This window comes from Anabrus simplex, chromosome 13 (assembly GCF_040414725.1).
Source record: "Anabrus simplex isolate iqAnaSimp1 chromosome 13, ASM4041472v1, whole genome shotgun sequence".
Classification (NCBI taxonomy): Eukaryota; Metazoa; Arthropoda; class Insecta; order Orthoptera; family Tettigoniidae; genus Anabrus; species Anabrus simplex.
The window spans coordinates 60,361,003-60,375,660 of NC_090277.1; the positions used below are offsets into that span (position 1 = coordinate 60,361,003).

The 14,658-nt window shown below is 39.5% G+C and overlaps 1 protein-coding gene across 2 annotated transcripts in view; it reads right to left on the minus strand.

The window, feature by feature from the left end:
• The window catches only part of dre4 (SPT16 homolog, facilitates chromatin remodeling subunit dre4), a 165,252-nt gene that overhangs the window by 77,569 nt on the left and 73,025 nt on the right, over positions 1-14,658 (minus strand). For both annotated transcript variants that reach the window (XM_067157313.2, XM_067157314.2), the window contains exons 10-12: positions 13,808-14,006; positions 9,892-10,090; positions 3,709-3,947 (exon numbers count right to left, since the gene is read on the minus strand). In XM_067157313.2, coding sequence (XP_067013414.1) covers positions 3,709-3,947; positions 9,892-10,090; positions 13,808-14,006 — 637 coding nt within the window. The remainder of the gene's footprint in view (positions 1-3,708; positions 3,948-9,891; positions 10,091-13,807; positions 14,007-14,658) is intronic.

The following is a 14,658-nucleotide window of genomic DNA, read 5'->3' on the forward strand; positions in this document are numbered from 1 at the left end:
GCTTGTCGCCACTAATTGGTAGAACTACAGCCCGCTTTTGCTGGAACCATGAGAAAAGTGCTTTCTCCAAATCTACGTACCTACCTTCTTGCCGACTGCTGCACTTTGCTGATTTTGAACCCAGTTTTAAGAACTCGTCCAAAATAGCGTGGTATAAGCAATCCTTAAGTCTGAAGCAATTTCAATTTTTGTTTTGTGTGCGTTAGCGTCCACTTCTCGTATAAATTTTACTTTTCATCTAGGGTATAACTTTTCCTTTTTCTGTACTCCATGGCTAATCAAAAGCAACTGAATGATAAAACTACTGTTCAACAGTAACACCCGATACCAGCACTGTGGACATTTTACTTCTCCGTTGTTCCCACGAAAGAAATTCTCATATTCCAACAAATTTACTGTATTTTCTTTTGTTTCCGCATCGAAACTGCCCACTTTGCTTGTAATGTATCTATATCTTTGGTAGCATTGTGAAGGTCAAAAACGACAAAAGGTAGAGGAGTGAGATACCCTAGAGAACAAAGGAGATTCGCTCGGTTGGCCTTTGTTAAGCCGGCAGTAAGTAAGGGTCAACAATGTCACTCGGCGTAACTCTTTGTGTACTGTTTCAGCGCCGAAACCTGACCGCTCTACTTCCGCCTACGCCGACAAAGAGGAAATTCGTAAATACCGCAGTTCCTTTTAAAAAAGCGTGTGCTCATTACAATTACACAAAACTCACACAAATTACACAAATTTCACTGACACTTAATAGGTATAACAGCAAATTACGTATAAATAAGTTTTAATTAACGCACTTTTAAATTACATTTTGCCGGGACCTAAAGGAAATTACATACAAATACGAATTACACAGAACACAGTTACGTATAAAGCAGGTTCAACTGTATTTCCTTTTCAGAAATTTAGATGAAGTTTTAGACAAGATATCCTGGGTGCAGCAAGGACATGACGCACAACCGCGTAAGAGATATCTCAGGCGTAGCCGTGTAAGGGTTAACCATTTGAGCCACTCAGCCCGGCAAAAGAAGAAGAAATTAAGAGCTTAAGGTAATTTCCTGTAATTTTTGCCCCTACAGTTGTTTTTTGGCTGCTGACCTTTTCCGGTCCAACGTCGAGGTGTTGACCTCAACATCATGGTTTATTGTAACTGGTCCAACATCGAGGTTAACTCGACATTATGTTTCATCCTACTTTAGAAGTTATTTGTTGAAGTTCTTTGACCTAAGTCAATCGATATCCCTGGAATTTCTAGGGCAATTTTTGTGCACAAAGGAAGCCATGCTTTTAACCCCATGGAAATAATACGAGATATATGTAGCCGCGTATCGTCATGGTTACCCGCGGTCGCAGCCTGTCAGCTGTGTTTACAATGAGTAGTGTTGCACACGTGTTGTACTAGGCATGTTTATCTGTGAATGTGAATTGTCTCAATTGAATTTGCGATATAAAAGCGGCAAGTCTGAATGAAGAAGAAATACGTATGCACGTTTATTTAGACAGCAGTGACGATGATTATTTATTTGAATTAGGCAAAGAGTTTAGAGAACTGTCAAGTGAAGATGAAAGTGTAGGCCTAGAGAACTCCAGCATTACAAGTTGTCAACTTTCTGTGGTAAGGCACAAATGATACAATGTATCCACAAAGACAGCCCCCACTTATTTGGTTTCTTGGGGTTGTAATAAAGGATATTCTTCCCTTGAAACAAATAAGAGATTCATCAACTGACAAATTTGGCCCAGGTATGAAATATTCCTTACATTTACTGTCAAAATATTTTAGAAAATTAGTGACGTTTTGAGTTCTGGTTCTAAAAGGCTGGTAGCTTAATATTGAGGTTTACTAAATGGAGCATCCAAAACATTTGTAAAAAATATTTCCTAGTGAAAATTTCACTGAACAAAAGCACACGACAAACAAATTCTTTAGACCAGAAATATCTAACAAATGAGACGTTAAGACTTTTGTTTAAAGCTGTAAATAACTCACTACACATGTTTATAGACTGTAATAATAATAATAATATAATTATAGTTACTAATAAAAGTTCTGAGTTAAATCTGACTAGATAAAAATGTGCAAAATTAATTTGGACCAGACTGTTGGAACATGTGACAGAAAATTGGACTGCAAAGGGTTAAAGGAGAGCTGGCAAATTATACAACTAAATACAACATACACAACACAGCAAAGTAACATCAGGTATATTTAGGCACTGCTTGGAACTTCACAACAATTGAACATCACAGACCCAAATACTACAGTGTGCTTGCTTACGGGTGGGGCTGGGAGAAACCTCACTAACCATGGGCGGGCTTGAGAAACGCCAGTCAAGGTCGAGAAGGCGGCAGTTGTAAGCCAGCCGGCTGTGCAGCGCACGTGTAATGCAGTGGTTAGAAATGAAACTGGCTAAATACCCGCTTGAACAGAGTTTTTATGTACGATACATACGTAAAAACAGTCATGTGAAGAGGTGCGCAGACAATTTACAATGAAATATCCGTGTGCTCCAATTCCGGGTAGAGAAACTGTTAGATGACTTGTTAAACTAAGGACAAGAGGATCGCTAAATGCTTCAATTCCCAAGCGAAAACAAAGAGTACTGATGGAGGACAAAATTGGTTAAATCAGTGCATCATTCGCACCTTCTCCGACAAAATCTCTAAGACGTGTTTCACAGGAAGTTAGTGTTTCAAATACATTTTTTTTACTGCCACTAGACTTCTAAAATTAAAACCATATAGAGTGCATATCATGCGTGAATTACGGCCTAGAGACGACGAAAAACAAGTTCAGTTTTGTAATTGGATGTTACAAAGTATTGTGGATGGTAGTGTGGATCCTCACTTAATAATTTTTTCTGATGAGGCGTGGTTTCATCCACAAGGACATGTTGCTTCACAGAACAATCGGCATTGGAGTACACACAATCATTTAATTCACGAGGTTCTATTGCACGACTAAAAAAATGGTGTTTGGTGCGCCATTAGAGCTAAAACAATTGCGCCATTTTTCCAAATGTTATCAGATGAGAAATTCTTGAGTATTTCAAACAACATTCAGCAACAGCCTATACAGCTCATGAATCCACAAACGAATTAACTGCGTGTTTGGAGAAAGGATAATTTCTTGGGGTTTCTGGTCGTCATGTTCCCCTGACCTCACAGTGTGCGATTTCTATTTATAGGGAACACTAAAAAATAATGTTTGTAGAAATAATCCGCACAACATTGACAAATTGAAGGAGAATATAACAACAGAAATTGTGAAAATTACCGAACAAGAACTTACCCATGTGAACCATAATTTTATTAAACAATGTCAGAATTATGTGGCAGCAGGTGGACATCACTACCAACATCGCCTATAACAAGGTAAGTACTGCGTAGCCTAATTAATTAATTACTTAATGTGTCTTGGTAGCACTGTAAAATAAACAGTGGAAGCATACAGATGGCTGATTCTCACCTGACAGCGTAGCCAGTGCCCGGCAAGCAATGCTTCGACCTTGACTGATTCGTCTCAAGCCCGCAAGTGGCTACTGCCAGGCAAGCAAGGTTTCTCCTGCCCCATCCGTAAGCAAACGCACTGTAGAATCCTATGTTTGATTCCCTGTGATGACGTTGATAGGACTAATGTATATTTTTTCAAATTATATTAATTTGTAGGTGACTTAAAAAGAAAAGGGTGGTAGAGAGCAACAAACTCACCCGTCATTCTCTTATTGACGATGTTTGGACGGATGTAGAGATCCTTCAGCTTGGGGTTGCCCTTGTTCTGAGACATAACCAGGGTGTCTTGCTTAACAAGATCTTCCTTCTCTCTCTCCTCAGCCTCTCTATTCTTAAACTTCTTCTGAACCTCCTTGATTAAACGGAATGCCGTGTTTAAGTTTGAAGACGGTGCCGACAATTCGCCAGGTTCCTTGACGTTTGTACTTCGATATGTCCTAAAGACAGAAACATACACATGAACAAGTACATAAAAGGGGCTCACTCCTGGTTTAAGAAGAAAAGAGATTAAAAGCAACTTGAAAATCTTGCACATTATCATGGAGAAGATCATTAGTCTAATCAGTAAGTAATCAATGAATCCCAAGTTCGTAAGACATGCTTATAGATGGATTTAACAGCTGATCTGGCCAGATGGTGGTGGTGGTGATTATTGTTTTAAGAGGAAGTACAACTAGGCAACCATTCTCTACATAACACTAATCAGAGGGAAGAAATGGTAGGGATCCGACACTTTGAAAAATGAAGATATCGACCAAAGTAAGAGAAGGGCCACGAAGGGCGTGAAAATGAAAGACTCCCTAGCCCTCGCAAACCTAATAGCGTCGGGGTCGGAAAAGAACAAGAGTTGACCAAGAGAGGTCTGATAGGATAGGTGAAAGTGAGGAGCCTGGCACAAGTGGAAGCAATGCCAGGACTCAGCTGAGGGCCCCATGGTCGCCACCCCAGGCTCCAAAGTTCAGAGCCCCTGGGGGCCCTTTTAGTCACCTCTTACGACAGACAGGGGATACCATGGGTGTTATTCTACCGCCCCCACCCACAGGGGGATGATCTGGTCAGACAATACTTTCCAACTGTACTGTATTACAATACCCGCTGTTGATGGAACTATCACTCAGCATGTACACAATTACATTTCTGTTGACCCCTTGTGCTGTCTCACATTCTGAGGCACGAAGCCTTCCCTGTCTGTAGCCTGTCATGACATACTTGTTTCCTGTGTTCTCTGGACCTGTGCAGTTTCATTTTTTTTACATTTAATCTCTTCCTTTCAGTATAAAATGCTAAAAAGAGGAAAATGTTCCATCTTTTCAATACAATAACACTGTTGCACAAATCAATGTAGCAACATATTTAATTTATTAAGGGACCGGTTTCGACATCTGTCCATGTCATTATCAGCCTACACAAAAATGGCAAGAAGTTACTTTATCATTATTACAATTAAACCTATGTTTTAACAATTCTCAGGCCCATTCACTTAACCTGATACTTGGTTTTTATACCGAAATTTAAAGTTGAAAACTTCATCACTGATCCGTAATGAACTAAAAAATTTTAACCTCAAGATCAGCAAGAGTGCTCAAGAACCTCTACATGAACTTCTATTTTTAATTCAAGAAAAGTGTCATAAGTGCTACAATTGTGTTAACTTCTTGCCATTTTTGTGTAGGCTGATGATAACATGGACAGATGTCGAAACCGGTCCCTTAATAAATTAAATATGTTGCTACATCGATTCGTGCAACAGTGTTATTGTATTGAAAAGGTGGAACATTTTTCTCTTTTTAGCATTGTAACTATTAGTTCAATACGGATCAGTAATGAAGTTTTTAACTTTAAATTTCGGTATGAAAACCAAGTATCAGGTTAAGTGAATGGGTCTGAGAATTGTTAAAATATAGGTTTAAGTGTAATAATGATAAAATTAGTATATGTGGAATGTAGCACATTTAACCACGGAACCGTTCCGTGCTTTGTTTTGGTGGGCCAAACGTCGGACCACAGAACTATTCCATTGTCTCACTTTACTATGTAATTCAACTTTTCCTCAAGATATGGCAGAGTGAGTTGCATTTGTGATTTGTGTAGGGACTCTTTCTTTCCAATGTTATATGCTCTTTGCTTATGTATATTGACAGCGTGCTTGATTACAGTATAGCAGTTACCATTTCGGAAGGCTCTTGGCCTGGTGTGCGCCTCGGTAAAACACATGACCTTCATCCAATAGCGTGCAAATAGAAATGCATCTCTGGTCGGCTGTGGCGAAGGATGGAGGGCCGGCAACATCACTGTCAGGAAATGAGTAAGACATCGTCGTCTCTTCTCTCTCTATGCCGCCACGGGCCTTCCCAAGTGGTGACTTGTATAGTTTGAAGTGGGCTCTCTCTAGACTAAGATTCGCTTGTTACCAACATGGCTGACAGTAAATGACTGAAAGTTACTAATATATAACCCCTTTTAGAGAGTAATGATAATTAGGAATGTAATTTTTTCAGTGAAATTAGTAATGTAACAGTTCTGATGCGCAAACTGTTGTGGAAATTGAAGAGGGAGTGCTAGGAGATGACCATATTACAACTAAGCAGGTGGAACAAGTACGGGCCTGTGTTGCTAATAAGAGAAATGTCCTCCTTGTGCCGCAGTTCATGGTGTGAATGCTGTTAGACATGACCTTATTAAATTCCTATGTTGTATACCAGAGAATAGTTGGGAGAAGGATGCACGGCACTGATTTCAGAGTAAATGTAGCTGATGGAATTATCAGCAGTGTTAGTTTTCCTGTGCAGAGAATTTCAGAGAGATCTCCACTGGCTGATGACCCCATTAGACTGAAATCCAGAAACTGGATTCATTTCCCTACTTGTATTCCACCCACTGCAGCAGAGCAATTCCCCTCCAGAGCTGGTAAAGTTAGTACAAAACACAAGAAGAGAACTGAAGCGACGACATTCTGCCAAAAATGTCAGGTTCCCCTGCATTTGAAACAGTGTTTTGAATACTCTTGTAAGTAAGAAGTTCCTGATCATGTGAGATATGCAGAGTGCACAATTGATTTCAGAATTTAGTTTATATTTTCTCGCGCCTGGTTAAATTATGGAAAGGCTAATATCGTGTAAATTCATAGTGAGATTATAATTTCTCTACTGGCGTTTGAGCGTGTTTTCATCATACGTCTAGTACGGGTAAGTTAGGATAATTGACGCTGTTTAAATAAGAAAACTGGAACGTTTGCCACAAAATGCGATCGACCATCTTCGGTACAGTATAGTTTACTCTCTACGTGCATTTGCGAGCTCTCTCGTAGACATTCAAAGGCGATATTGGAGTCGATTAGTAATACCCGTCAACTGCTGTTCTCTAAAGAAAATTTGAAATGAAAGAGGATAAGACGTTTTCGTAATAAATGCGTAAATAACGTGTCCGATAACAGTTGTCAACTCGCTAAAGATAAAGGCTGAAGTAAACGATCGCTTAATTTTGTTATAAATTAAGTAAGAATGTGATACACCTCAAGATATGGCAGAGTATATCACTGATATCAAAGGATACTTCATATTTTCTCCCGTCCAGTTAAATTTCGGAAAGGCTATTCACATGAAAATTTTTAGCGAGGAAGTTATCATTTCTCTACATGCGTTTCAAATATGTTTTCATACATATACGGTTAGGTTAGGTGGTGCCGTTCAAAGAAGAAAACTGAAATGTTTCCCACAGAAGCCTCTGGAGTGATACCGTATTCCTCCGAACCCAAGACGAGGTTTTGTCCTCAGAATCTCAAGCGAAAAATGAAAGGTTGTCTTGTATTCACAGCCTAACAATACCAAATACCGCTGGCAACTATCGCGGTAACCACGCTGCTTCTTTTCACCCACGCATGCACAAAACTCGCTGACAAACAACCGCCTCTATTATACATCGCTACCCGCAACAATTGGTTGTACAGTGCCTGTGTGTAACGTCACTGGATCGCGGGAAATAATGAAGAGAGAATGATGTTCTATTAGCACCTACAAAAAGTTTCTCAAATCTGCAGAATGGCATCAAAACATGCGAGCCTTCGAATATTCAGAGAGGCCACGGCTACTCAGTGGCAGTTGTAACGCGTCTACTGTACCTGGCGCTTAGTAAAATTAAGTTTTATAGATAGCAGGAAACATTTTCGTGATAGATAGTCGTATTGTAAAGATACGTGGAACAGGTATTGCCGGCAAATTATCAATGGGTACTCGTCGATATTATGATGCCAATTTTAAGTTAACACTTGGAGATGTAGAATAATTGTGCTGCCGCAAGAAAATACAACATAGGCCTAACTAAAGCCAATATTTGATGTTGGCGTGAAGACAAAGCTAGCTAAAAAATGCGTGCTGTACAAAAATGCATTCAGTGGTCCGCAACAAGGATGCTTTAATGAAGTCGAAGGTGAAATTGTGAGGCACGTGCACGAAAATCTGAGGGCAGAATGGCCATACATCGTCTGCCGCTGAAGTTGGCCGAACCTGGCAAGCAAGACGTGCGTGTAGCGGAAGCCGGTTATATTTGACACTGAGTAAGAATTTTATAGACAGCAAGAATATTTTCCTGATGGATCGTCATATTGTAGAGATGCATGGAACAGGTATTGCCGGCAAATTTTCAACAGGTTCTCTTCGGTATTAAGATGCCAGTTTTAAGTTAGTGGTCATTAAACCCGCGGAAATAAAGAATAATCGTACAGCCGCACAAACAAATACAGCATAACGAAAGCAAATGTTCGGCGTCTAGAAATGCGTACTGTACAACAAAGGCATTTTACAAAGCACTGTTTGAGCCTTTATATTTTTGAAGGAAAAAGTGCGGTTCGTCTTGGATTCAGAGAAATACGGTACTATAATTTTTTCAGAATGAAATTAAACACACACTTCCACGAAAAATAACAAACAAGTAATCCAGTGTGGATATCATCCGCAGAAACACAGGAATTTGACGTGTTGGAAAGCATCAATGGTGTTCCTTGGCAGCAGCAGGAGCACTACCATTGCATATTCTTCATTATTGTAGATGTGTGGCATTTTAGTCAGCGTGTGAACAAACACAGTTAACTGGTGGTTCCCTCTGATACACAATCACTTGCACCTCTTCACTCGCAACACATCATGGACAACTGTACATTCAATGGGAAGTTTAATGGCAGAAAGACATCCTGAGCCAAGAGTGTGAAAGTAACAAAGTAGGTTGGGCTAGAATAAAGCTTCAAATAGGTTGCGTGGGTAAGAAACATGTATAAATTCAATTTCTATCTCGGAAACCATTCGGAATAGGGCATATGTCCATATGAAGTTTTTTGCTTCAAATAATTGTTCCTGTAATGTCCCTGAATACTGACCAATCCTCCTCGGACACCCTGTATATAAAAGATAGGAACATAAAATGGAATGCATAATAGGATGAACATTATGGCAAATTAGTAGGGACCTGAAAAATTAGCATCTATATACAAAGTTAAAATAATCGCATGGTATTGTTAATTTCAACGATTCCAAGTTTATAAAGTGCAATTATTGTCCTTGGTTCACACACAACACAAATTCATTGTTCAAATGAAAGCAGTGCCAGTACTTCGGCATTGCTTTTTTTTTTTTTTTTTCCAAATTGCACCATCTCTCTGTAACCACTGTGTTGTAATGAGACAACACACACTCACTATCTACATTGTTCGTTGGGTCCACAACAACTCAGTTTTCAGCACATTGTGTGAAACAGGTATTCTTCCAGGTTCCCATTCTTCTTCTGAATATGCAGTTTAACAACCTGTGCAGGAACAGCAAGATGATGGTGAAATGGTGCAGCGTAGTCGTACTAACAGCATGCACATCCGTGTCCCACGAATACGTGTATGGCGAACATTGAATGCGGAAAACTTGTACCCATTTCGAAATGTCAACTAGGTCGGCTGGGTAAGATAGATACGTGTGCGCCACTACCCGAAAAAAGATGTACATTAAAAATGTTCTACCTTGGAAACCATTCAGAAAAGCGCATATATCCTTAGGAAGTTATTTTACTTCAAATTACTGTCCCTGTAATATCCCTGTAATATTGACGATTCCTACTGGGACATCCTGTATATGCCAGGGAAAACAGGAGGGTTGCATTCAACTGCAGACTTATAGACTACACGAAGAGTTACTTCAAGTCATGGGAACGAGGAAACAAACAGGGCTACAAAACTTCTAAAAATTCATCAGCAGAGAACATAGGTAGGTTAAAAAAAATATTTCTCATTCTGGAATCCCTCTCCCCTCCATATTTGTCGCAGAGGTCATAACTCACACTGTATAAATGAGGGCAAGTCATAAATGAGTACATGCAGTACATATTCAACTACGGGTAACTTACACTTCCTTGACGAATGTAGCATCAGGTTGGGGGTAGATTCCACCTTCATTTCTTCCCATCATGGCGCCTGGATGAAAGAAGTTTATCCTAAGGTACGTATAGTCTCCTTCAACAGACTGAGATATATTCTTCACGGTCGAAATATGGAAAGGTACAGATATACCGAAGATGGGCAGGATAACAGACTCATATTTACGATCTGTAACATAACATAGAGAAAAGTATAAATATAAAGCAAATTTAATTAGCATTACACTAGATCCCATTTCTAGAATGAGACAGCTGATGGAAAAGGAATAAGAACATGGAAGAGAAATGGTGATGACATTCCTTAATACAGAAAAGGCAAAGGTATACAAAATCAAACCTTGCCAAATCTCAAACCTTCAGCAATGCTGAACAATCTTTGACAAGATTTGAGAAATTTTCTTGTTAAGTATTGAATTGAAAGAAAAATCTGATGGCTGGGGGCATAAGATCTTGAAATTGTGAAAAGCTTAGAGGAGTTGAGAAGCAACTAAACTGATGTGGGAAGCAGGATTGGACATGGGGATCAGCAAAAAGTTACAACAGGGAAATGCACTTGTATTAAAGTGTAAGTATTATAGTAAAGACAAGAATGGACAGAGAAAGAAACGACGATACAGTAAAACCTCGTTAATTCAATGTCGTTGAGACTCAAAAATCGGACTTCGAATTACATGATTTTGAATTAACCGCCAATTCGCAATTCAGAAGTACCAACCCTTGCCGCGTTACAAAATATTCTTAGGCCCGTTACTGCATGCAGTTAACCTTGATTCACAGTTTATACCTTTCAAATGTCATGAAAAAAGAAATATTTCCAAAATGTATCCAAAAAGGTGCATTTACAGTATTCAAATAATGCACTTGCATATCTCACTGGCAAATATAACCTCACGCAACGAAAGAAAGAAAAAAGAAAAAAAGCACGATTCAAAGACGAGGAGAAATCCATGCTGGCTCCCATGTGCAAGTGCTTTATTCATTGGAGTATTATACTGTATGCATTTTAGATGCCTTGTATTTACACAGAAAGTACCTGATGCCCTTAAAATCAAACTTTCCTATGACTCTATCCTTGTACGATTTCCCGCCATTGCACTTCTCTTGTACTTCAGAAATGTAAACACTTGCCGCGTCACAAAGTATTCTAAGACCCATTAATACATGCAATCACCTCGATTCACAGTTTAAACCTTTCCAATGCCATGGTAAAACTATTTCCGAAATGTATCCAACAAGGTGCATTTACAATGTTCAAATAATGCACTTGGATAAATCACTGACGAACATAACCTCACGCAACGAAAGAAAAAAAATCACACAATCCAAAGACGAGGATAAATTATGCTGGTTCCCCTGTGCAAATGCATTAGTTTTTGGATATCTGTACTGTTTGCATTTTTAGATGCTTTGTACTGGGATGGAAAGTGCCCGACGCCCTTAAAACATTGTAGCTTATCGAACTTTTCTATGACGAGGGGATAAAGTTTCTTGCTTCCATGTGCATTGCAATTGCAACGCACTGCAATGACCCCCATCCCCGACCCTTGTACGATTCTCCGGCTGACACTTTCTCCTTTAAAACCATAAGACCGTTTGGGCTCGCATTAAAATAAAGCAATGCAGTTTCATTGGCAATGACAGTATTGTTCGGTGCCTAAGAATTTATTATATGAGCCACGCTTTTTCGTCAACTGTCGGCATCGCCAGTGTTCGCGCATTCTGTTTTCCCGCACACTGCCTGTTGCGTGATAATACGGAGTTCCTTAAAAGATTGAATACAAAAGAATTCCGATTTCATTCAACTTGGCAATCATGAAGCGCACTGTAGACCCACCGAAGTGAGTGTAAGTGCGGAAAGCTACCCCTCCACGTTCCGGAACACGCGTTCTATTATGACGCGGATAAATTTCAAATGAAATTACTCTGTACCTGTTTTAAAATGCAAAGGCACTTTCGAATTAAAAGTCTGAATTTCGGTAATGGGGCCGACATTAATTACGAATTATCCGTATCTCGAATTAAACAATTTAAATAACATGCAAAACTGTATCTCATGTTTCCGGGAACGAGAGCTTCTTCGAATTACGTAGGATTTTGAATTAACCGATTTCGAATTATCGAGGTTCTACTGTATTAGGAAGAAAATCGGAGGAAAAAAGCTTTCTAACAGAATGGAGAGAAATAAACCCAATAATCAAACCAAAGGAAATTTCCACTGGACTGGTATCAATTTGTGAGACAAGTACGAGCGAACATCCAACAAGACTAGTGGAAGCTTCTAAACCCATTCGTCAGTCAGATAGCTGTGATTTCGAAGCAGACTTTGACTGTGTACGCATTCAATTTTTCCATTTGTTGCCAGATGATAGGCAACAAAATTACTAACTGCTTTGAGAAAAAACAGTTCAAGTTTAGGAAAAGTTATTCCACTGAAGCTCCATTTGTATGATTCCAGCAAGATACAGTAAAACCTCAATGCATCGTACTTCAAGGGGGAAGGGGGGAAAATGACGATGGAGGTGGAAAAATGATAAATGCGGGTACCATAAAAATAGGAGAAAGCAAAATAATAAAATATGGGTACTGTATTTGGGCATTTTTCTTTGTGTAAAAATAATAATAGTAGTAATAATATAATAAGAGTTGGACGCATGACAGGCAACCAACGCGTCTATGAAAATGCCCCCCCCCACACACACACACCCGAACTGTCTGAATTAACCAAGGAAAGTTGAAATCGCCGGCCTGATCGGGATCCATTGGACCAAAGGCCAGCACGCCCTAACCATATACCCATGGAGCCGGACATGCTCGTACTACAAGTAACAGCATCAAATTATTTCAACCATGATATATGCGATGAAAACAAGAAGCAGGGCTTTTACACCGTTTCGTCTCACTTTTCTTTACATTTCATAATATTTGAAAACCTTTAAGGTCCATTCTTTTGTTGCAAATTAATGATATATGTGGATATTGAGGCGAATACTAAAAGTCATTTGGACTGAAAAAAGAACCAATGAAAGTATCCTGCAAGAAATACAGGAGAAAAAACAGCTAATAACAATACATAGGAGAGTAGTTAAATTCATTGGACACACAGCGCCTCATAATACCTTTCTGATCAATCTACTAGAAGGAAAGATCTTAGGAAAGAAGGGAAGAGGTCGACCTAGGAAGCAATTCCTTCAAGTATTGATGCAAAACATTGGATGTAGTTCCTACTGCAAGATGAAGACAGAAGACAATGGTTGAATCGACCAGGCATTGCCTTTAGACACTGATTGACTGATTGATTGTTCCACTGTCAGTAGAGAGGTGGCACTTTTCTTTTTTTTTTGCTAGTGGCTTTTACGTCGCACTGACACAGACAGGTCTTATGACGACGATGGGATAGGAGAGACTAGGAGTTGGAAGAAAGGGGCTGTGGCCTTAATTAAGGTACAGCCCCAGCATTTGCCTGGTGTGAAAATGAGAAACAATGGAAAACCAGGGCTGTCGACAGTGGGATTCGAACCCACTATCTCCCGGCCGAGAGTTCACAGCCGCACGCCTCTAACCGCACGGCCATCTCACCCGGTGAGAAATAATATTAGTAGACTAATAAGTTCAAGTGGTATTTTTAAAAGTAGGATAGATCACAATATGAAGATAAAGAGAGACTTCCAGCGGTCAAATTGGAGAAAATATTTTTTTATAGGAAGAGGAGGTAGGGATTGAAATAATTTATCAAGGGAGATGTTCAATAAATTTACCAAATTCTTTGAAATTGAAAAGATTAAGTAAACAAATCATAGGTAATCTGCCACCCCGGTAACTGCCCTAAATGCAGATCGGTGGTGATTGTTGACAGACTGGATTGATGAATGGGAAAAAAGCTACTCACCAACATATATCTTCAAATCTTTGACCTCTGGTTCCCGTGGTAACTGACTGTGATTTTTGTACGACACCGTAGACTTCCGCACTTTCTCCTGTTCCTTGCCACCAGACTGTTGGGCCATGCGCTGCTTCGCCTGCTCGTTCAACTGAATGGCCAGTTCCTTCTGGTGCTGCTTACGTTTCTCTTCCGACGACTGTTCCGACTGCAGAACACACATCAAATGTATTCATCTTGAATGCAAAAATAAGATGTTGAGTCCTACTTGCCCTTTCCCCAACACCATTCTTATTCTTAAAAGGTTACTAATTCTTGAAACAAAGGTAATATTCGAAAAGATAGGAACCAAAAAGGGCAGGGTACCAAAAAGAGCAGAGAATGATAAAACTGAAACCACAAAATAACAAGACAGTCTCTGCATCTTCAAACACTGTAGTTTTTTTTAAACATCCATAAACATCTTTTTTGTACCTTCCTTTCTCATGTGCATCATTTTGTCCTATACTTCCCATATTAATATTGAAGATCTGTGAACATGGTCTCTCAATAAATGCTGATGCCTGCTCTCGTGATGAAGCTGGAAAGAAGAAACAGGTTCATCAAAGGTTGGGAAGAGATGGATGTTTCAAAACCGGCCCTGGAGAAATCCGTATTATTGCAGCTAGTGGTTATGGAAAAGCCCCAGAAATCTTGGTTTACATATTGGTTTTGTTTTGAGCTTGGTGCTCTGTCAGTTACCTTGAGTTTGAATTATCTGCCATCATGTCATGGAGTAGCAGGATCACTGATGTTAGTACCAATATTTCTTTCCACTTTTATACTCATTATAACCATGAAAACAACTTATACACGGGTGA